This window comes from Perissodus microlepis, chromosome 6 (genome assembly GCF_051167445.1).
Source record: "Perissodus microlepis isolate ML-2025 ecotype Zambia chromosome 6, ASM5116744v1, whole genome shotgun sequence".
Classification (NCBI taxonomy): Eukaryota; Metazoa; Chordata; class Actinopteri; order Cichliformes; family Cichlidae; genus Perissodus; species Perissodus microlepis.
The window spans coordinates 18,711,795-18,735,443 of NC_140466.1; the positions used below are offsets into that span (position 1 = coordinate 18,711,795).

The 23,649-nt window shown below is 41.0% G+C and overlaps 1 protein-coding gene across 1 annotated transcript; it reads left to right on the forward strand.

The window, feature by feature from the left end:
* The first annotated feature begins 4,543 nt into the window (after positions 1-4,543).
* Positions 4,544-14,289, forward strand: melk (maternal embryonic leucine zipper kinase). The gene is made up of 18 exons (XM_084931283.1): positions 4,544-4,645; positions 4,846-4,965; positions 5,071-5,156; positions 6,515-6,631; positions 6,972-7,115; positions 7,211-7,279; positions 7,843-7,935; positions 8,189-8,287; positions 8,442-8,510; positions 8,827-8,925; positions 9,573-9,659; positions 9,782-9,913; positions 10,032-10,193; positions 10,727-11,012; positions 12,762-12,855; positions 13,045-13,201; positions 13,325-13,428; positions 13,526-14,289. Exons 2-18 carry the CDS (start codon positions 4,887-4,889, stop codon positions 13,701-13,703), a joined length of 2,055 nt encoding a protein of 684 aa, XP_084787409.1. The 5' UTR covers positions 4,544-4,645; positions 4,846-4,886; the 3' UTR covers positions 13,704-14,289.
* The last annotated feature ends 9,360 nt before the right edge of the window (positions 14,290-23,649 follow it).

Below are 23,649 nucleotides of genomic sequence, written 5' to 3' on the forward strand. Positions count from 1 at the left end.
ACATAGACACACATCTGTAATGAAGGGAGTGTGTGTTTGAGAGCTGGGGTTGGCTTATGGGGTGGGAGGGAAAAAGGACAGTTCGGGAAGGATGTAAGGAGAAGTGCTGAGAGAACATTACAAATGTAGGTGTCCTTTTAAGTTGATTTCACCTCCTTTATTCCTTGGTATGAATTCTGTGACAGCTCACGGAGAGCGTGTGTTTGTGAGAGAGAAAAATGGACAGACTCCTGTAGCGTATCCTAATGCTTGTCCAAAGACAATATTGCTCTCTTTGAATCATCATGCAGGATTGTGGGGCTTTGGAGAGGCATTCTTCTTGCTTCTCCACCCACTTTTTGGTTTTTGCTGTATAAGGCTTGTTATGTTTTGAGTTATTGTTTGTATTATATTTTAGTGATGATGGGAAACACCTTTAGAAATTCTTTGGGGGGAAAAAAACAAAAGCCCACAGCAAACTGCTAGAGGATGGACTGAAAATCAAACACACACACGCACTGAATGGCATTGTTCCCTGGTGATTTAAATCCCCCAAATAAATGATTCACACGCATTATTTTGCCATCTTATCATGACTCAGTTTACTACCATGTTGTTCTGTCCTTTAATGATCAGATCGCTTTTAACATTACTGTAAATTCACTGGCCTGCATTCAAAACCCCACTGTCACACACTCCCAAGGTCTTCAGTTTGAGAGTTTTGGCTAATATTTTGGATGGACATGAATGATTTGGAGGAGTGCAAACACATATGGGTGTAATATATTACCTTGGCTGAATGTTTTAGTTCTGGGAAGAGGACTGTTTTTGCCCTGTAAACACACAATGTAGTGAGGCTTGCCTAGTTCCACCGTTTCATGTTGCGTAGAAAGGAGCAATGAGAGTCAGGTCTATCAAAACTTATGACACAGAGCCACTTCAGGAGGTAGGGGGCAGATAAAAACATGTCTTACCTGTGTTGCTGAATGGAGTGACAACATTTCAGACCTGAAAAAACTTTTTTTCCCCCCACAGACTGTCCTTCGATTGACCCTGCAGCTGTTCACAACATGGGTGTGAAATTGCCAGGATCAAAACTTTCCCAACTTCTCTGAGAGCCCCCTTCTTTGTGATTGTGTATGCGCTCATGTTTATGTGTGGACTCTAAAAAGATATATGAGACACATATGTGTGGATAAAGTGCAGTGATGCAATGTCTGTTGTACACGGCCAATCGGGCCACTGTTTAAAGAGGTTGAGTGAGAACGAAAATCTGTTATTCTGGAAAGCTTTACATCTCTCCTTTTGAGTGTTTAGCATGAGCTCTCTGACTGGAGACAGTGAGGCAAAGTGCAGCACAACCTTTATGATCGCATGCGCCTACATACACATGTTGTACATCTAAACACGGACATACATGCCCCTCTTTTTCTTTACTTCAACCCTCTCTGGCAACCATCCAGGTCTAAGACGCCAGTCCCCTGCAGTGAACACCCAGCAGCCATGGACTAATGACACAGGCATTCTGGGAACCTCCAAGAATCTGTCAGAGGATACTAGATGTACAAGACAGAAGCTGTTAGGACCACAATGTCTGTTTTTGGTTGTGACACCTTTATAGCTGCTACAGGATCTTTCATTATACACTCGCTGGAGGTGGTACAGCAGTATGGAGCTAAATATGTATGAAGGTAAATATCTTGCAAAATGTGAGAGCTTGTAGAATCTCACATTTTACAAGCTCTTACATTTTGCAACATGTTTACCTTCACACAGCAGCTCCTTAACGCAGAGATCTGCTTGAATGACAGCACACAACAGCATATATCCCAAAACAAATGCAGGACGTGGATGCACAACCTGCATATTACACACATCTGCTAACATGATGTTTGTTATTGTTTTTAAAAGTTTCCGTGCGATTACACCAGGATTTTGTTCATGACATTTAGTTGCCTGGCTGTTATGATTATGTACTGATGCTTATATGTGAAACTTTGCTGGCTGGACATGGCCTTGGCAGTCCTGAGCTGTCTGTTAAAACCATTTGCCGTAACAAAATTTGCTCTCAACAGCATTATAACCATTTTTTTTTTTAATTCTTTGAGTTGTATCTTATAAAAGGACCCAGAGGGGGGAACACCCTATGCCTTGCAGTACGTTACAATACATTCAAAATATGTTTAAATCTGCAGTAAAACTATGAGCTCATGCAGATTTTAGACTAGCTGAGATCTGTTAAAAAAAACACGGCTATTGCTTTCCAGACAATCAACCGTATGTAACTATTTAAAATATGTTTTCGTCGGTGTGTAAGTGATTGTGTATGTGTGTGTGTATGCTGACCACAATGACCACAAAGTACAAATGACACAAAGACAAAATGGTGACGTTCGAGATTTCATTCTTTTAAAACCTCATACTGGTCTCCATTTTCCTCTGTTTTCCACTTTCCACCGCTGCTCTCTCCGCTCTCTTTTCTTCTTTTCACTCTCCCGTCTCCTCACACTCACTTTCTCCTCTGTTTGCTTCCAGCTGTGGTTGTTTGATGTGCCTCTGTCCCATCCCGTCCAGCTGCCGCACAGACCAAATGAGTGGTTCTGTCATCCTGCTGACACCTGGACATCCCCTAACCACAGATTACTTCCCTAACAACCGACTCATTTCCTAACAACCACGAGACATACAGGATGGTCACTGATTAATCACTGAATCGCTCTGTAGCTTTGTGGTTGTCCCTTTACAATTAAAATAATCAGGGAAAATAATCAGGGGGGAAATAACTTTATACATCATCTGCAGTGAAAGTGCTTGCATTACAAGTGGTAGACAGAAGATGGGGTTCTGCTAAAATGCATTTATAGTTCACCTCTCACCTGTTCCTAATTACAGACTTCAGACAGGCACAGCTGAAGACACCTCTTCTGACACCTTAAATACATCTCTTCGGTCAGCCACTGCAATCACATACCTATAGGGTCAAAACAGAACACTTTCCACATTACAAAAAACACACAAGGCTTTCCTACCTGCAGGTCGTAATATACCTGTATATGAAAGCATGATTACCCGTATCATCATTCGTCCACAGTATATTGGTTTGAGTGTAAATACTTATACATAAAATATAAATATTTACTATTTGAGGTAATGGGAAACTCAGGAGGTTTTTTTCCTATTTCTTTTTCCATATGGGAATAATAGATGAACAAATCTGGCAGCATAGTGATGCAGTAGTTAAAACGTTGGCCTTGCAGCAATTAGTCTGTGGGTCTGAATCTGTTCGTTGGCTGGGGCTGGGAAATGGTGGAGCCTGTGTCTTACCCAGTGTAGGCTTGTATACGGTTGACCAATGGGAATAGGTTGCTTGGTGTGATAGTTTATATTATACTACATTATGTGGACAGCCAGGTGTCACTTTTACCAGAATCCACTGGCAAATGAAGGCAAACTGGCAGAAGTACAGTGCCATACGCTGGACATTGTTCTGGTCCTGACATTTATGTGGACTCTACTTAAACATTGTGGTAGACCCTTCCATTGTTGCAGAAGCCTTCCACACTATTGTCTGCCTCTCTGGAAAAAAAAAAAAACTTTAGGAATGGTTTGTGCAACCTAACAAATTCAAGTTGTTGACTTGTCCTCAATTCCCTAAAATCCAGTCTGAGTACCATCCGTGGAGACACTATCTTGCAGTTTTTTAACTACCATCTTGTTCCTGACAACACAGGATGCTTTCAGAGGACTTGTGGAGTGCATGCCTCAATAGGTCAGGCCTGTTTTGGCAGCAAAAGCGGGACCTACACAGTAGTAGGAAAAAGAGATTTCAGTGTTACAGGGATGAGTGTATGCATACCAAAGCAAATAAATGATTTCTGACTGGCTGGGAGGTGTGTATTAACTTGTGGCTTGTTGGACTACTGAACCGTGTAAAGCCCAACAGAAATGCATTAACCCACATTGTACATATCTGACCAGACTAGTGCCATTAGTCCTTCCTATATGTACTCCAATATTTAACCATATTTAACCAGTATTGGTAGTTTTTGTATGCATTTAGAATATATTACTTTAACTGTGCTACTTTAGCTGTATTTAGCTATATGTCAAACTACTAATCTGGGTTTTAGGGGCAAATATGTTTGTTTTGTACCTTCTTATATCCTATTTGGAAGTTAAAATAGAAATGCATACGCATTTAGCAAATAGATCATACATACACATAAATAATAAAGTACAGGTTTCCAAGCAGAACATGTATTGTAGATGATCAATGATATTCATTTAACCCGTCAGTGGTTTTAATGTTGTGTCTGACTGGTAAAGTGAACCAAATATAACACATACACATAGAAATACCATGTTCGATTTTTTATTTTTTTTTTACCCCTGGCTCGTTTGTATAAAAACAACTTGGTAATTAACGTAATTCTGATTGTGAACCAGCCTGCAGAATGAAAACAAAGTTGCACCAACTGTGCTTTTTGTTTTACAGCTGCAGTACTCTTTTTCATCGCAGGGGGGAAGCACGAAGCGCAAACCGGAAGCAGGAAATGTAGTCACGTCAACGTGCGAAATTCAAACTTCTGTAACAAAACATCGGTCTGCCGGAGGGCTTTACCGTGTGGTTAACTGACGCTGCCGTCTTCCTCTGTTTTCGTTCCCGGTAAATGCAGAATATCGAGTACTGTTTTGGTTCAGTTAAGGTTTATTGTAGTTACTTTTACCAACTGCAAGCGGTATTAATGATTTATGTTGGCTACAGTTATGCAGTAATTGACGTTAAGCTAGCTGAACGGTCACAAACTGATAACCAGTGAGTGCCAAACTTAGAATAGTTTTTTCGTGTCTGTTGCCAATATTAAGCACTCCAGGAAAGTTTACCATCGTGCGCCGGAGCAGGGAAGATGCCAATAGAAAGGACGGAGCATCGCGGAGCGGACGAGCTCCAAAAATATTATGAGGTTTATGAGACTATCGGCTCAGGTAATGCAAGGGTTAATTAATGCATTTAAGAAAACAATTACTATCAGTATCGTATCCTCTCTGAACCCTGTGTGTGTTTTTTCTTTCTTTCTGTTTTTTCCCCAGGAGGTTTCGCTAAAGTCAAGCTGGGTCGACACATCTTGACAGGAGAGAAGGTTGCCATTAAAATCATGAATAAAAAGGATCTTGGGGTAAGAAATGAAACCGGCAATAGAAAAATAGGGCAGTCAAACACAAAAATATAGCTCAGAGTATAAAATGTCAGAAACAATTATTACAAGTTGTTGCATTCAAAAGTGAGGCAGCGTAGTTGTATGTTGGTGCCATTAGTCTATACTTGTAAGAGTTCAGTCTTTATTTAGATCTGATAGTGAAACAGAGTGACAAGCAGTAAACAAATAAAAGATTAAATATTTACACATATGTACCAGTTAAACTGCTATTAAAACTGCTATGAACTACAGAGGGAATCATTCCTGCCTGTAAAACTCCATCTAATGCACAGTACACACTGCCATAGTTACACCCTTTTCCACATCCTCTACAAAAATAGTTTTAGAGTAAAATGTCAATCATATGTAATTTCTGTAATGTTCTGGAGATTGAACTATTTGTATATATTGGAGCTCTTGGCTTTATTTTGTAACTTTGATAATATATCGGATATTTAATTTAGTTCAGTATGTTACTCTTCTTGTTGTCTTGGAGCAACACTAACCACATAATGTCCTTAGCATTAATAAAGTATTCTGATTATCTTAAATTCAGAGTTTACACTAATGCAATTTCAGCCACTAGAAAACAGATCAGAAAGTTATTGGCTGCATTTGTTGTCCATTTATCAACAATAACAGCTGTTCAGCCAATAAAATTTGTTTCATGTTTGTCTGACAACAAACTGGTGATTTCCAATCGCACCAAGCAGTAAAATAAATTTGTGTTTCTATCAGAATTAAATTTGTTATTAAATTTTGTTCCTAAATGTCTGTAACTGTTAACTCAGTTTCACTGGTCTTTTGGTTTAGGTGCATGCAGGTCAATTAATCATGACACATCATTTATAAAAATCAACAACTGACATTTGGCACTTTTCAATACCTACGTGCTGGAACTGCAATTCAAATCTTTTTGGTCGACTAATGATGGCGGCCTTCAACTGTTATGTTTGCTCAAGCATTCATTTGTTTACAATAAGAGTAAGATGACCTCGCCCTGAGTTGAGCCTTTAATCTGGGGGGGGAAAGTCACGCCCTGGCATTTGTCCTGTTACCTTCCAAGTAATGCTGAAGCTTTTCTAACACCCCATTTTCCTCTGCAAACTGGACCTTGTCTAGAACAAGAGGTTTCAGAAAACATTAGTATGGGAGTGGTTCTTCTGAAATAACTCAGTATTTCGCTTCAGCACAATTCGCGGCTCTTGCTCGTCTTCAAATAGGCAGAACAAACAAAGAATAATGTTTTTTTTTAAAAAGAAAGAAAGTGTACAGTGCAGTAAACACAGTATTTGTATGTATAAATAATTTACAAGAAATCCCTGTGTCTCACCTAGGATGACCTACCCCGTGTGAAGGTGGAGATCGAAGCCATGAAGAACCTGAGTCACCAACATATCTGTCGACTGTATCAGGTCATAGAGACCTCCACCCAGATATTTATGGTGTTGGAGGTAAGGGCATAAGCAATGTGCTATGTGAGAGTGAATATAAGCTTAAGATCAATTTCTGGGGTTCTCCTCTCCCCCAGGATTTAATTTGAATAATAATAATGATAAATAAAACTATGTTATCATTATCAGCTTATTTTAAGTGATATTGACTTTTATGCTTATCAAATGACCTAAAATAACATGAAAAGCCACAAATTTCTTTTTGGTAAGGCAACACAGTTTTTTTTTGATGCAACTATATGTGGGCTAGTTGAGATAATTATCCCCAAAACCTGCTTTGAACCAGAAAAATCCTGAATTCTGTGTTCTTCTTTCCCTCAATCTTTCATTTTACTTTCAGTACTGCCCTGGTGGGGAGCTCTTTGACTACATCATAGCTAAGGACCGCCTGTCTGAGGAGGAAACCCGGGTCTTTTTTAGGCAAATTGTGTCTGCAATGGCGTATGTCCACAGCCAAGGATACGCACACAGAGACCTAAAACCGGTAAAAAACAAACAAACAAAAACAACCGCCAAAAAGTGTCATAGATCAGTTGTGGCTGTAATATGAATCTCAAAGTTTTTCTCTTTGAACTCTAGGAAAACTTATTGATTGATGGAGACCACAACTTGAAGCTTATAGACTTTGGCTTGTGTGCCAAACCTAAGGTATATTACCAAATTCCTTTCCCCTCTTTGTGTGTATTATAAATATTTAGCATCAGGGCGAGGGAAAAACTTTCTTAAGGCATTTGCATTAGTTTTGCTGTTTACCAAGGTACTCCTCAGTCTATTGTACAAACTAGTTCCATGCATAATACACTACACTGGTGTACGACATGAGACAAAGCAGCACTTATGTAAAATTTGATTACCAGGCATATCTTTTTTCCCATCATATTGAACACAGAAAAACCACCCAGGGTCCTAAATATCTTTCTGAAAGGTTGTTTGTGAGTTTGGATTTTTTTTTTTTTTAGCTACTTTGGAAAATGTAGTAGTTAGTTATGGATAAGGCTTTAGTGTATCCTGATACTTATGGATGTTGCAATGAGGAAAAAAATCTCAGACAAACATCCAAACATATTTTTCAGAAGCATGGGGAGTAAAATAATCATAAAAGGAACACTGTTGTGTAGCACATCATAACTAAAACGTAGACATGTGTATGCATGCTGTACTCGATGCTGTGTATAATCATGACCTAAATATCATGTGGTTGCCTCTTGTAGGGAGGGTTGGGCTATGAGCTGATGACCTGCTGTGGGAGCCCTGCTTATGCTGCTCCTGAACTTATCCAGGGAAAAGCGTATATTGGATCAGAGGTATGACATGTTCTTTGGTAAATACAACTTTTAGAAACGCTGGGGTTTTAATTCAAAAATTTCTGAAGTCGCAGTATTTGCATTTGGCTTTCACCAAGATTTATGAATACCTGCCTGTTCCACGGTTCGGGTTTTTCATGGTGTCGTGATCACATTCGCTGGCGTGCAATTCAGTGCAACTGAGCTGTGAAATGTTATCTGTAACGCATGAAGCTGAAATGCCGCTGTGTGATGTGTAACCCCCTCCTCCCAGGCTGATGTATGGAGTATGGGAGTGCTGCTGTTCGCTCTGCTCTGTGGACACCTGCCCTTTGATGATGACAACTGCATGATCCTCTACAGGAAGATTACAGTAAGAGCACTCTTATTTTTAAAACCTTTCCCTTAAGTTCCGGGTGCTGCTCCTCAATTTTTGTGGGCATTCAAGGAAACTCACAGCAAGCTGTTGTCTTATCATTATTATTATTATTTTTTAATCTGTTTCTTGATGTCTTCTTTATTTTCAGAGGGGTACATATGATAACCCAAAGTGGCTCTCTCCAGGTAGTATCCTCCTCCTCAACCAAATGTTACAGGTCAGTCAGTTTATTTGCTCTTGTCTTTGTATACCTGTCAGCCTCTCAACCTGTGATATGTATCATTTGTTTACTGTTCTCTAGAAAACTTGATTCTTTTTAATTAAAACTGAGGTGCAAATCTTCTTTTTTGGTTGAATTACAGTAAGATGCAGTTATGCGTTTGCCACATAAATTTATTATAACAGAACACCTCTTACTCTCAGTAAACCTAAAAGCATTTTCCAAGATTTGAAGGCAAATCTGTTTCTGCTACAGATTGTGGACTATGTAGTTTTGTGCAGGTTGAGTTGTAGTTTCTGTATGTGTCCTGCAGGTGGACCCAAAGCGGCGTCTGACTGTCAGACAGCTGCTGGACCATCCCTGGGTGATGAAAGACTACAACAGCCCTGTGGAGTGGTACAGCAGGCAGCCGGTATGGACAGACACACAAAAAAAAAAACTACATAAGAAAACTCATAATTGCAAATGGTAGCGTTTGCTGTGACATCGCTTTTACAGCCTTTTTCAGGCTTTTCCCCCTTCTTTTAGATTGTCCAGTCAGCATACAAGTCATTGTTCTGTGACATTACCATAGCCCTTAACATCATTTTCTTTTTCATCGGGATTAGTGTATGAAACAAGAACAGTCTGCAAATGCACATCTCCACCAAGGCTGAAAATTGCACACTGTACATGATGTGGAACCAGATTAGTTTGTGATATATTCTTGAGATTTTGTCCAAGTTTTCTTATTTTTATGTGATATGCATGTGTCAAGATAGGACTGTGATATGGATGTGTGAGGAAATGACCAGTTTTGCCCTCTGCTGCAATCCTGAAGAATCCTTCAAAACAAAAGTCTCGGCTCCAGATGAACTTCAAAAGTTAATTGGTACTAAATTAGGCCAAGCCTGAACCTCTGTGAACACATTTTTTATGCAAAACCTTCTTCAGCTGTTTTGAATAATCCTTCAAACAAACAAACTGAATCAATGAAAAACCTCCTTGGTGACGATAATAAAATTTGTCTGTTTGGGGCTTTGTGTGTTCACAGTTTTATCTTTGTTTTGTCTTTTGTAGCTTGGCTACATAGATGAAGACTGTATCACTGAGATGGCAGTAAACATGAAGCGATCAAGACAGAGCACCACAGCGCTGGTGAAGGAGGTGTGTGTCTGTGTATATGCATATTTCAGCATCATTATGTTGTATTTATCATATTATACTATAACTTGTACTTAATTTCTGTTAGACATCTACTTAAATACATCTTAAATTATCTCCCACAGTGGCGATATGACCACATCACAGCCACCTACCTGCTGCTGCTGTCTAAGAAGCAGAGGGGAAAGCCTGTCCGCCTGCGCCCTGAGCCAGCTGTCTGTGAGGACTCCTGCTCGCCTCTGCATCAGGGACTACAGGTCAGATTTAGGACCAGAGCTTCTATGATGCACTGCTCTTTTAAAGCTGCTTACAGCTGATACTGATACATTGTGCTGTTATGGATTTTATTTTATTTTTTTATTCTATCTCTGTTAGACCAGAAAAGCTCTGCACTTCAGTGAGGATGAAGACGCTTTGATTGTGGATTCCTTGGACATTTGCTCAGACTACATCGATGATTGCCCCTGGGTTTCAGTTCCACAGCACACACCCCAGAGGGTCAGAGGTCAGCCAGATGGAATCACAAAAAAAGACACGGTATGTGGAAGTTGCTATAAGTATAGATTTCTCTTTTTTTTTCATGTGTCTAAATGAGTAGACTGAAGAAAAAGGTAAACTCGGATTGAAAGCCTTCTCTTTAGACACGCTGTCCAACCACGTCAGAAGCTGGATGCGTTTAGTCGTTCCAAGTGGCCACGCTTTAAGGCAGAGTGACAAACCAGCCATTGTGGGGAAGGGGAGGCAGATGTTTAAATGTTTAAAAATGGAAAGGACACCCACTTTTCTCGCCAGGGTGGTAAACATAGAAAAGTATTCCAAATAACCACCTAATAAATCCAAAGCAGAGAGCGACCAATCCCTGATTTCTCTCTTACTGCCGTATGTCAGAAAGTACAGTCTGAACGGGAAGTTACAGATACTGAATGAATAAGAAATTCTCCAGCTGATACCTGAAGGAAGCAGGGGGATGAGGTTTTGGGTGCTTTCTGGCTATCTGAAATGCAGTTCAGATAAATCCCAAATGCAGCTTTTTTCTGAGACGCCACATTTGTCTTTTGGTATTTTTAAAGAGGCTGGTATCGCCATCGGTGGAAAAAGGACATCCTTCAAGCCCGACCCCAGAGAGGGTGCGAAAAGCGACACCTCGCTGCTATAGAGAGAGGAACCGAGAACAGGCCAGCGAGAACAAGGAGAATAATGATGTCCAAGACAGAGACGTTGACATTTTTGCCTTGCCTCCACCTCGAACGCCTGTATCCAGTAAGAAGAATGCACGCCTCAATAAGAATGTGTTGACCACACCCAATCAAAATGCTAATATCAACAGCCCCAAACCCAGTGTGGCCACACCTAAAGGTAAGAATCATTTCTTAATAGATTCTTGGTCACTCAACCAAAGACAGAAAATTGAGTACAGACAGTACAGAGCTCTGGGCATCTTACAGTTTATTTGTACTGTAATTGTTGTTCTCAACAAGGGTTTGAAGTGCAGTGCCTATTAGATCAGATTCGCATTAACCCCCTGCCCCCCCTTCATTTATCCGTCCCTCGCTTGGTCTTATACAGCTCTCATAATCACAAGTGCCACAACCACATGCCAAACATTTGCAAGTAAATTGTATTCTAGTAATAAACTCATTTATTGGGTCTGTTTTTATCCCAAAGCCACTCATATTTCTGTGATTTAGCTGTCATTTTGCCACTGAAAATGGACACACACACACACACTTATCACTGTCAACTCAAAGGTGAGGTTATTATCAAGAAGCAGCTAATTCTGTTCACTTATCTGTGAATGAAGGACACTAATATGAACGGAGAATCGTTAAAGTCTTAATTATTTGTCATAGCGACTTGTCTGCTCACATGTCCAGCCTCATTAGATGCCTCTATAAATTCAGCCACCAGCTCGCTGCAGCTGACCTAGTTGATGTTGAATCCCCGGAATACGGCTCAGACCCGCTCTCTTCACAGCCTCCTGCTCTGCAAACTACAGCAAAGTGCAAACGTGCTACCTGTGACTTACTTGTCCTCATATCTCTCTCTCAGACTCACACACACACACACACACACACACACACACACACACACACACACACACAGAGAGAGAGTGGTCTATGCGTGTCTGTCCCTAGGCGTGTGCTGTGACAGGTGTAGCTGTCTCTTTCCTTTGCTCACTGTCCCACGTGGGCTGTAGTGACATGTGTTCTCTTACCACTAAAGCCTAGCTCTCTTGTGTATGCGTGTGTGTCAAAATCGTTATTCCTTTGTGTTCACAACTCCAGTGTCAAAGCCAGCCAGTTCGATGCATAAGAGCACAGGGCTGTTACCTAAGCGTTTTCAAATTTATTCTCATTCCAAACACTTCTCCCTGTTGAGTGACCTTGGGGTTGGTAAAAAACAAACCTTTATCCATGTTGTGTTAGCGGTATGCTTTATTTTTTGTGTCGTCTTTGATCAGCTCTTGATTTAAACTAGAGTCCCTGAGTGACAGTGAGTGAAACATTCAAACCCCAAACTGACTATACTTCTCAGGAGCTTCATGGTTATATCTCTAACACTACGATCTGACCAAAACAGTCATAGCCAAAAATGTATTATAAGAGGGGTTTATTTGACACTGAATTTCACATGAGTTATCAATTTTCAGTGGATTTGATTTTTCCTTATTGGTTAATGAAATACTCACATATTTATAGTTAAATTATTTTGCTATAAAATTCTGCTGCTTGTTAAATTGGATTAAACCTGGATTCCTTCTCAGGGCCATCACAGGGTGGTGAGTGGTTATAAAACAACGTCTGTGTAAAATCTATGGTGAAACAATCCTAGTGCTCACTTGATGTATGACTTCAGCAGGCACCGAAGACAGTCCTGATGAGTTTATGGCCTAAATCGATAATCGATAAGGCATACTGAATAAAACATGAACTGTGGTCTTTATTGTGCTTAGTGACACAAATAAAAGCAAGTATTCTGTAGGCTAGCCAACCAAATGAGCATGCAGTGTTTCTTGCTTTCTCAGTCAGATCCACCAATACGTATAGAAGTTGTGTTTGCAAGGTAGTAAGTTTTCAACCTTCTTAATGCACTTTTTTCTGGTAGGTGGAGACGGCTCATCCAAAGAGCACAAGAAGAGAGCAGCAGAGAACAAGGATCCTGCAAATGTAGAAATCATAGCCTTCAGCCCAGAGCGGAGGTGAGTAAAGGTTCCCTAAATGGTGCTTTTCCTTCAACAGAATTTATTCTTTACTTTTAGTCATAAGAATGGGTCATAAATGTGTTCTTGAGTCCTTGAAACCAGTAACATGTAAGCCGATGGGAAGGGCAGTTCAGGATTCCTGAGCTAAAGTGAGGCTTTTTTTTTTCTTTCCTCTGTGCTCTTAAGGTCCAGGTCACTGGACTTGGCTGTCACAGGAGACAGTGGGAAGAAGAAACGAGGGGGAAAGATGTTTGGTTCCCTGGAGAGAGGTCTGGATAAGGTGATAACCATGCTCACGCCAAACAAGCGACGAGCTCTGCGGGATGGTCCACGTAAGATTAAGGTAATAGAAAGCCGAAAACCCCCAAAGCAGATCCATCATCAGTAAAATAAAAATTCAAAGACAATTAATTTACAGCAAAATGATAGAAATTCTGATCAGTGGCTTGGCTGTGTTTTCCACTAGGCACAGTACAACGTGACTCTGACCAGTCAGACCAATCCAGACCAGGTGCTTAACCAGATCCTCTCCATCCTGCCGGAGAAAAACATCGACTTCACACAGAAAGGGTAAGAATTCCCGTTACCTCCCTGTCTTCTGACTGGTTTGCTCACTCTTGGACCAAATTTGAATGTTTCCACATTGTTCCCATTGCCTTTCCTCCAGGTATACTCTGAAATGTCAAACCTGGGGTGACTTCGGGAAGGTGACGATGGCGTTTGAACTGGAGGTGTGCTTGCTGCAAAGGCCCGAAGTTGTTGGGGTCCGCCGCCAGAGGCTGAAGGGAGACGCTTGGGTATACAAGCATCTGGTGGAGGACATTCTCTCCACATCCAGTATTTGAAGGGGAAAAAAAGCACTTTCTTACCAGTATCTACTAGTCCTAAGTCAATTCGCACTGGCTTTCTTTGCTGAAGAAATACCACTGACTAATCTATGAGTGATGCAGATACATGGACAATGATCGGTCCTTAAAACTGTCTGTAGGCTAGTCCGGAATTCCCAAAATACATGTTACATTAAATTTATGAGCATCACGTCTCAGGATCCTGTCTGTACAGTGCGTCTTGTTTTATGTAGAACAATTTTTAATTTCCATTTTCATAATGAGTAAGCTTTATGTAATTGATGTAAAGTGAGTTGAGGTGTGTGTCTAAAGTGAAACAGGACTTCTTACACTATACCTTCCAGCTTCTTATTAACATATTTATGTCTTCTTCTTGTTGTTCTCCCCTGTAGATGCAACATTTTTATGAATAGGATGAAGTGTAAAGAATGACTAATTCTCTGTACACATGTTTACAGCTTTCATCATGTTTTTATGTGGTTATATTAAATGTCCTTTTTTGTCTTGGTTTCTGTGTCACATGGTGTCTGTATGTTTTTTCTGAAAATGCAAAAGCAGCAAAAATAAATGATTTTCGCATTCATGAAGACAGATGATTGAAATGAATTCAGCTACTTTCTTAACTTCAAATGTTGTTTATTCATTCAGCAGTTGACGGAGCAGTGGTGTGTTTTACACTCTTCTCATCAGCCTTCTGTTCGTTCTCTAGGCTTCACTTCACTTTGGTAGAAAGATTGATGGTGAAAGTTTATCTTAGCGAGTTTTTCTAAACATCTACCGTAAATGAAATGAGCAGTGAAAGGTGTCAGATGTCTGTAACGTTTCCCACCTCAGATACTTTTGAGTTTAAGACTACTGACGAACAGACTTGTGGTTTTAACCGACATTTACTACAAGCTGCAAAAACAAAAAAATAGTTTCCAGTATTTTTTAAGCGTTAGTAATCATTGTACAGTACACAGATAAAACATGGTGTATAAACATACTCCCCACTCCTCACATCATAATATCACAACATAATAAAAAACTTGAACTGGTGTATCATGATTTTTATCATTTTTATGGCAGGAATGCCTGTGAGGGCATGATTGTTAGTACTAAGTGAAAGGCTGAAGTCATGATGAACATTACCTGCAATTTTGAACAGACTAAATAAACAAACCCTGGTGAAAGACATTAAATGGTAACATTAAGACTATTAGTGCGCTTCGGCCCTTTGAGTAAACCTCCCTCTCCCCCTACTCTGACAAAATGCCACTTAATCATGACAACATTACAGCTGATCAGCATTTATTTGTAGCAGGTTCTCCTTGGTGTCTCAGTGGGGAGGAGAAGGGTAATGGTGGGGTGAGCTGATAATAACAGGAGGGGTTTAACCTTAATGGAGTGCGAGGGTAGGGGGTGGGACGATCATTTAAAGACAGGGGTGAAGGTTGGAGTTGGAGAGTGTCACATCATACTATGACATTCCAGTGACGGTAAATACCTCCTGCTGGCCTGAAGTCATTTTTTTAAGTGTTTTGGCACAAAAGCATGAATTTGATGTTTCATATAATTCAGTTCAGTTTTATAGTTGCCTCAGTGTGTTTTATATTGGAAGGTAAAGACTGCAACAATACAGAGAAAACAATCAGATGACCCCCTATGTGCAGTTACTTGGTGACAGTGGGAAGGAAAAACTCCCTTTTAACAGGAAGAAACCACAACCAGGCTCAGGGAGGGGCAGCGATCTGCCGTGACTGGTTGAAGGTGGGAAACAGGACAAAAGATGCACAGAAAATGCAGAGAAAAAGAGTCTTCTAGGTGATCTTTCAGAAAGTATTCTTGATATCACCCCTCCCCTCAAACAGGTGGCGCTGACATCCCTAAAGTCAGTGTGGAGTGGTTCAGGCCATGCTTCTTTTCTTTTTTGTTGGAAAACTGGCACAACAAGGGGGAATGTTGCATAACTTCCACAAGAGGATTACTTAAGTAAAGCTGAAAACTTTGCTGAATAAAGGTCGGTGTGACGGAAGGAAGCAGGAGTGAGCTGATACACAGTGGGAGCAGTGTTGGGTGAGAAATTAAAGTCTTGCTGCTGTTTTTAAGCCATGCAGACACTGTCCTAGATTCATGTGTGAGTGCTCGTGAAGGCTAGTGTAGCTTAATGTTGCTGTTGAATTGTTTTGTTTGTTGATTTCAGGATTGTAAGTGTGAAGCTGTGTAGGAGAAATGAGGCTATTGCTGGCTGTCAGTCTCATTCTCCTCTTCCTATGTAAGTAGATGTCTTTTAAAGAATGCAACCATCACCGATGAGGTTTAAAAGCTTTGTTTGATTCAGTTGTGTTTTGCTCTTATCCAAGTAAAGTTGTGTCTGTATGTTGCTAACTTTTCAGGGCTTCACAAGACTCAGACATCTAGTGTCACCTTGCACGTGAATGCTCGTGAGGTAGGTTGACAAAAATAAATAATGCTATAAAGAAATATATAGTGTGTGTGTATTTAACTCCCACCTTTTGTATCTTTTAGGCAGTATCGATGAGTGAGGCAGCAGTATCTCTCCTCTTATCGCCTCTGTCTCTGTACTCCTGGATGACCTCCACGTTGCTCAGGTTCCTTCTGTCCGTCCCAGCTCTCGTCTTCAGCTCCTTGTATCACTCCTTGCTGCTGATCCTGGCTGGGCCTTGGTGTGTTGCCACTGTCTGCTTCTCTCTGCTGGTGACCGGTCTCCATGTCTCTCTCTACCTACTTCACCTCGGGCTGGTGGCTGGGGCGGTAGCCATTTTGGCTGTCAGGCAACACAAGATGGCTGACGGTGACACCCCCAGTGAGAAAGTATTAAGCCTACAGAAGAGCGTAGAAGGGCAGCAAACCAAAAGCAGGCTAATAATTGGTAGAAGAGCTGCCCAGCAAGGCTGAGTTGTGTAAAATGATGATGTGTGAATAAAAATCCACCTTAGTTAATTGCTTTTACCTTTGTTTATTTAATGAAAGTAAACTTTTAGTTGATTTTTACATAGATTCTGTGTTTCTGTCTTTGGGACAACCTTACAAGGAAGCAAAAAGAAAAGGGGAGGGAGGAGGGCACTAGTGAGTCCTCGTGCCCTAAATGAGGGTGAAAATATATCTGCTCGTTGCTACTTTAACAAAGAGCCTGCAGTTGTCCACTTATCGGTCTCTCTCGTCTTCTCTCGTCGTCTTTAAACGTGGCCCCCAATTATCTGCGGATTGTTGTGCTGTTTGCTTCCTATCTGCAGATGTTATCATTAGACGTGTCTGTCAAATGGAGATGAGAAGATAAGAGAAGAACCGAAAATGTTCTGCATTCGTAACGTTTATGCAGCGGAGTCCAGCGGTGCAGGACATGCAAACCACATTCCTGAAAAACACTAATAAAGCGAGTTAACAGGGAGAGAAACTGCATGTGGTGGAGGCATTGAGCCAAGGCGGCAAATGCTTGCCCAACCAAGTAAACAGCGTATGCAGACAAACTGTGGCTCCCTGATCACAGTGAAGCATTAAAACTGCACAGAAATAACAATCTTATCAAAATGATCAACACTGCAGCCGAAGGGTTTAGCCGTTTAAAAAGTAACCGGTGAACTTTCTGTGCTGTTGTCTGCACGAGCGTGCGAGAAAGAGACAGAGAGAGACAGAAGGGAAATGAGGCTGGATCATAGAGATTTATTACATGGCCGTGGCATCCTAATTAGCATAAAGACTGGACTGGCCCACTCAAGCAGAGAATTAAAAACCTTAATTGTGCTGTCAGCCTTCCTCTCTCTTTCTCACTGTTGACTCTACTTCATTCCGCTCGCATTCGTCTCCTCCCGCTTTCCTTGCCCTCTCCTCTCTGCTTATGAAGTAGCGAGCGGCCGTGCCGTTTAATTGTTGGTGATAAATGGGAAGCAGGATGTTTGTAATTGTCTCAGAGATTCGTGTGTGTGCGTGTGTGTAGGGGGAAGGACGACAGAGATCGTCGAGAGGAAGAGGACGAGGAGAGTTATCCTATTTTGTAAGAAGAGAGTGGGGAAGCCATTTATCAAATGTTTGTTTGAAGGAGGAAAATTGGCTTGGCAGACGCAGGCGAGGAAGTGTTAGTTGGATTTGATCCCAGGCCAAGCTGATGCTTTTTCCCATTTGTTTAAATCTCCAACATAATTCAGTGCTCACATTATAGAAAGTAGAAATTCATGTTTAAGACTTACAAATGTTTCAGATTCATATGGGGATTACATGATTGAGCAAATGGGGGTCAGAAATGATATACTAGACAATATAGTTCATATCCAAATGATTAAATCTGATTGTATTGCAAAATAGACTTAAGATAGTGTCCGAAATACTTTTGTTTGACAGACACTTCTGTATGTTAAGGGCTAAGTTTGATAGGGAGCTTTCAGGTAAGTCCAACAGTCTAAATTAAAACTGTTTGTCTAAAACTGATGTTCTAAATTGACCATAGATGTTTATTTTTTACCCCTTTGATAGATTGGCGTCCAGGTTGTACCCGGTGTCTCACCCAATGAAAGGCCATGAATTGGATAAGCATAAGAAAATGGATGAATGACAGGAACATGGCAAAGAAACTACAAAAGCCAAAAAGCTGCTGAGGCGGAGGATGGGAAAAGACGTTATGAAGGTGGGACTGAAAAAACAAAGTCTCTCAAGCTTTCAGTGAGTAATCTTTGCTTATTTCACAGGTGAAAAAAACCCTATGACCAAATTCTGATTAGCAAATTGGAGCACCTTGAACTCATAATTTTTTTCCCTGCAAATGACCAAAATCAGTTATTAATTTATATGTCCATTATTAAACTATCTTATCTTGGATTTATTCTTCAACCTGCAGTTACTGTTGCCTGTATTTTGTCCCTGTCATATTACTGTTGAATAATGAGATGCACACTATGTCATTTTTATTCCTCAGACTACTGAAATAAATTGGAGGCTCTGCTCTTTTCTTGCCCTTTTCTACGGTAAATTATGGTATTATAGCTTGATTGAAGAGAAATTTATGATCTAGAAACTCAGAGTTAATCAAGTCAGATTTTACTGAACCTGCTTTCCACAACAGGGTCAGCGCGTTCGGGATTAGGACCCACTGAAATAGGTTCTTCATTTGGATTCTTTAGTTTTTAGCACTTGTAGCTTTGTTATAGCTTTTTCTGTTCTTGCACGTGGACTACACCTCTGACCATCACAGTGTGAGTATTTGCCAGTTTCCTGAGATAAAATCCAGTGAAAACCCAATTAAAAAAAATAAAATAATGGCATTTATTCACATAAAAGATGTCAACATAATCTGAATAAACGTAATATGCTTGCTCGACTGGAGAAAAATTAGTTGGATGAAGGAGGGAGGAGGAGCACACAGAAGAAGTAGGATAGCACTGAAAGGCTTTTCTAAAGGAGGAGGAGGAAATGTTTTTGCGAGGGTCAGTCCTGTTTGTGCGTCTCTGCTGTCAAAGCCTCTCCTGCAGTAGCAGACGAGGTTAAGACTTAGGAGGCCGGGCCCTCTCATACGGCGTCTCCCTCAGCACTGACAGCTCACTGAGGCACACACATGCTCACAGACAACACGCACTGCCTTAAACTTTCCACTTTACCCCAGTCCTCCTACCTCCTTTTAATGCATCTGCCCTTCTCTTCCCTCTCTGTCTCCCGCTCTCCCTTTGCTTCCATTTCTCTCATTGTTTTTCTGTTTCTATCGTTCTTCTTTTTCTTCTCACTCTCTCTAATTGGTCTCCGCTAGGTTTGCTTAGACAGGCCTATTCATCATAGCACTATCCTCAGAGACAAACCCTCAGGGAGCAACGGGGAGATAGACAGAGTCAGACGGGAGGGCGATAGGGTCTGCCGCTTGTCAACCCACTTCTCTCCTCTTTTCCCCCTCCCTCTTTACTTCCCCCTCTCCCTCGTCTCTCTGCTCGGTACGTAGATGTCAGTTTTGCAAAGGGAAGTGGGGGTGAGGGAGGTAAAGAGGGAGGGAATGTAGACACATTAGTTAGGCTATTAGTTCAACAAGCTGCTTCCATGCCTGTCAGTGGTCCAACATCCAGCCACACGCACACACTGTTCTCACGTCTGACATTTGTTACATGTAGTATCTGTGAGAGAGTGATTGTGAGTGACGGGTTGAGTGTGGGGGGTGGAAAAAAAAAAACTTTACATGGAGCTGAGTGTCTGTCATTTCTGGTGTCCGGAGAACCTTAATGAGCAAAACACAGCATATAAAGACTTTCTACATCCCTGCTCATTTTTACCAGTGTCACTGTGTATTGCATTTCTGAGACTTCAGTGTGTGCGCACACGCGTGCGTATGTGTGTTAACATGATCGCTGTTGTAAAGGGCAAAGAGAAACATGTAGAGCTTCATTGTGAGAGGTCCAAATGTCTGCTTTGATAAGGTCAAACGAGATTTTTTCCACTGTAAGTGTGTCAGAGAGTTTCTCTTCTCTCCTGATTTGATGGGCCAGCAGTCAGAGCAGCTTTCTTCTTCTTCTTGAGATTTGCTTGACTTAGGCGGTAATAAAACCGAGCGATAAAAGGTACACATAGAAAGTGCTTGTATGACATTTGTAACACAGGTTCAAGTAAGACAAACACTTTAAGGATTCCTGCACTCGACTGCTCCCAACCTTTTTAGCTTGTGACCTTTAATAATGAAGGTGTGTCTGGTGACATGATAAAAATGTTTCCGGGATTCATTCAGGATTATTTAGGACTTAAGCATGTCCGGTTAAGTCAGAAGTCATTATATATAATCTTGCTGGGACTGAATTATTTTCTCAAAAATAGAAAAAAAAAGAAATTAGAAGGTATGACGGGCACTAGTAGTCCATCATATTAAAATACAATCACGTGAAAAACTGAGTACACCCTTATGCTTCCATAGGAATTAAGAGGCCAAGTAGCAGCCAGGTGTTGTTGCACCATTCAGATGTGTTATAACACAACATCAGAGTCGTTCCAGGAGTGGACTTCCATGCAAATTCACCCTAGGGTCAGACCGTCCAATATTCAGAGACACTGCAAAAACCCCCAAAGACACATTTCAGTCTCTACAGGCCTCAGTTAAGATGTTAAATACAAAGCTTAATATCTCATAAAAAACATGGGTGCACAGCTCAGATTTGCAAAGTTTCATTTGATCAAATCAAAAGACTTCTGGAACAATGTTCTTTGTAGATTAAGTAAATTTGTTTAGTCGTAATGCATAGCACCATGTTTGCAAAACTCAAACACAGTATATCAGCATGAACACCTGATGCCAACTGCCAAGCACGGCAGTGGAGGGGTGATGATTTGGGCTTGTTTTGCAACTTTAAGTTATTGTATTTAAACTTCTTTATTTCCTTGATTTGTTGCAACTAAGTCATATTCACATATTCATGCTATGGTCTCCCTAACTCTTCACTGAGCTATCTTGAACCTCTTGTCATCTGCAGCTACTGAGGAAGGGACAATTTAAAAGCAATCCAGTGTTTAACAGACTTTTCCATCACCAGTGTTCTTGCCTGCTGATAGACCACAACCACAGCTGGAAAAGACGGTCAAATCAATGGAAATAAGATGCAATTGAAACAAACCAGGAGATAGCATAGCATTAACTATTCCCCATCCTCAAAGATGTTTCAAGATGTAAACTCATAGCAGAAAAATCAAGAAGAATGCGCCTGGACATGAATGGAAAGAACACAAATAGAGATGGGAATGCAAACACAGCAGAAGTCATGAATATGCAGCACACAGCTCACCCCCTGCTCCATCCTTTTCCTCTGTATGTTTTGTCAGATTCTTGCTGCCTTCTCCTCCTGTTTGATTCAAATCCCCTGCTCTCTCACTCCTAATACCTCTTCAGCATCTCTTCTCCTAACCCCCCTCTCTCGTGCATGAGCCCCTCTTCACTAATCATCTGAGGCCCAATTATACTCAGTTGGCCCCGCACCACCTCACTACAGGGGCTCTGGAGGGCCAAAATATACCGATGCTGACTGACGTTAATTTGCATGACTTCTTGGCCTCCATAAGTACCACTGTTGTCTGTCTTCTGCCGTTGCATAGGAAGCCAGAGGAGGAGAAGAAGAGGTAGAACATGTCATGTTATGTAATCCGAAGCACTAGTAGGAGAGTAAAGAAGGCAGAGAGTGTCGCACTGCTTTCTAACTAAGTACTGTCAAACCCTTATTTTGCAGGCAGACATGGATCTGACAGGTCATACATCGGCTCTCTATCTGCCAGGCTAACGTTTCTGGCAGTTTGGCAGTGTTTGCCCAGATATCTGTAGTCTACTGGCGTTGTTTTTCAGACTATGCAAACATAAATCTCCCATTTATGTATTTATTTATTTTACCTAGTGTTTGTTCTTTAGCTCATCTGCAAATAAAATTTTGGGCTTAAGAGGTTATCAGATCTTTCAGGATGCCACTTCACTAAAGAAAAACAGATACAGTAGAATTATATGTGGCTAGCTTTTGCTAATACAAGTTTTTAGATCCAGAAACTGCACATTTTTTAGACATGCACAGACAAACAGCAGCACCAATATCTGTGTCTCCTGATTTTAAATTCCTAATGTGAAATTGCTCATTTGCAATGTGATTTTACTGTCTTTCTGTTACTCACAATCACCAATTAATAAACTGTAGTACGTAGTGGAGTATGTATAATTTAAATTGAGTAGTTTTAGCAAACTAAGCTACACCGTGCGTAGTTGTGTCACAGCTGATTGAGACAGGCTGGGATGGCTGCTGTAGCCATGGCTTTGCATTCATTGTTGGAATTGTGGCTGTAACACATTAGCTTAAAACCTGCGAAACACTTAACTGCACGCAGAAACTGTGAGAGCACTAAAGTCCCGGCTGAATATTACATTGAACTTACTGAGCGCCTCTGATGCTTTAGTAACACACAGTGCTGTTGATCATGTAGACTGTAAAAAAAAATGGACTGCCACGGCTTCTGGGCGAGTTCGACATTTACCATCTTGGCTTCATAAGACCTGATCCTGGATAAATAGGAAGGTTGCATCAGGAACGGCATTCACTGTGGCAATCCCTCAGGGAATAAGGGAGGGGCTTGAAAGTATCTTTAAGGTAGCCATGACCTAGGACATCTAACATCTTTAACATCTTTACTGCCTGTTTCTAACTAGGACAAGAGAGAGAGAAAGAGAGTGAGAGAGTATCACGGTGTATTAATAAAGAGACTTAGAGAATCTCGAGTGAGGGCAGAGTGAATATTTTCCTGTAGACTTCTTCTTCTCCCAACCACAGCACTGCTCATTAGAAACATTAAGTTTTATTGAATAAATGGCTTTATTTTTCAGCCCTAGATGCCATGTCCATCTTTAAGATACAGTCTATAATTTAACAGAGCTCTTTTGACTAATTTCAGTGGGAGCAGTATTGTAGTGTACAGTTTTGAGCCATATCCATACCATCACAGATTCAACCACAAATGCATTTTTAAGTCTGAGCAATAACCCCCAAATATCTGCAGAGAATATCTGGTTATCTGCTACTATACACCAGGAAAAATGCCAACGGTTGTATATGAATACCACAAAAACAACTGCAAAGAAACCCAAAAGAAGGTGAGAAAAGCCCTCAGTGGTCTTTTAGGATTCAGATGAATACAAGAGAAAAATGAAGGCTGGAGAAATGTGCGTGGAAGCACCAGATTTAATCTTGCCTAGGAATTCGTCCAACCTCGATAGCGGCAATAAAACAGCGCTTGTTAACTTTCACTCCAGTGTTAATCCTTTACCGTATGATGCATTTTTACACAACATTAAAGGGTTGCCTTTGGTTGGCATGGAACTAGAATAAACAAACACACACACACACACACTTCTTGCAGTTCTGGTGTCCTGGGCAGACACCCAAACTGTGGACAGCCTGGCCTGTGTCTCAAGCTGGGTATGTGCTGTTTTCTGTGTGTGTGGCGTGTTGTCGCCATG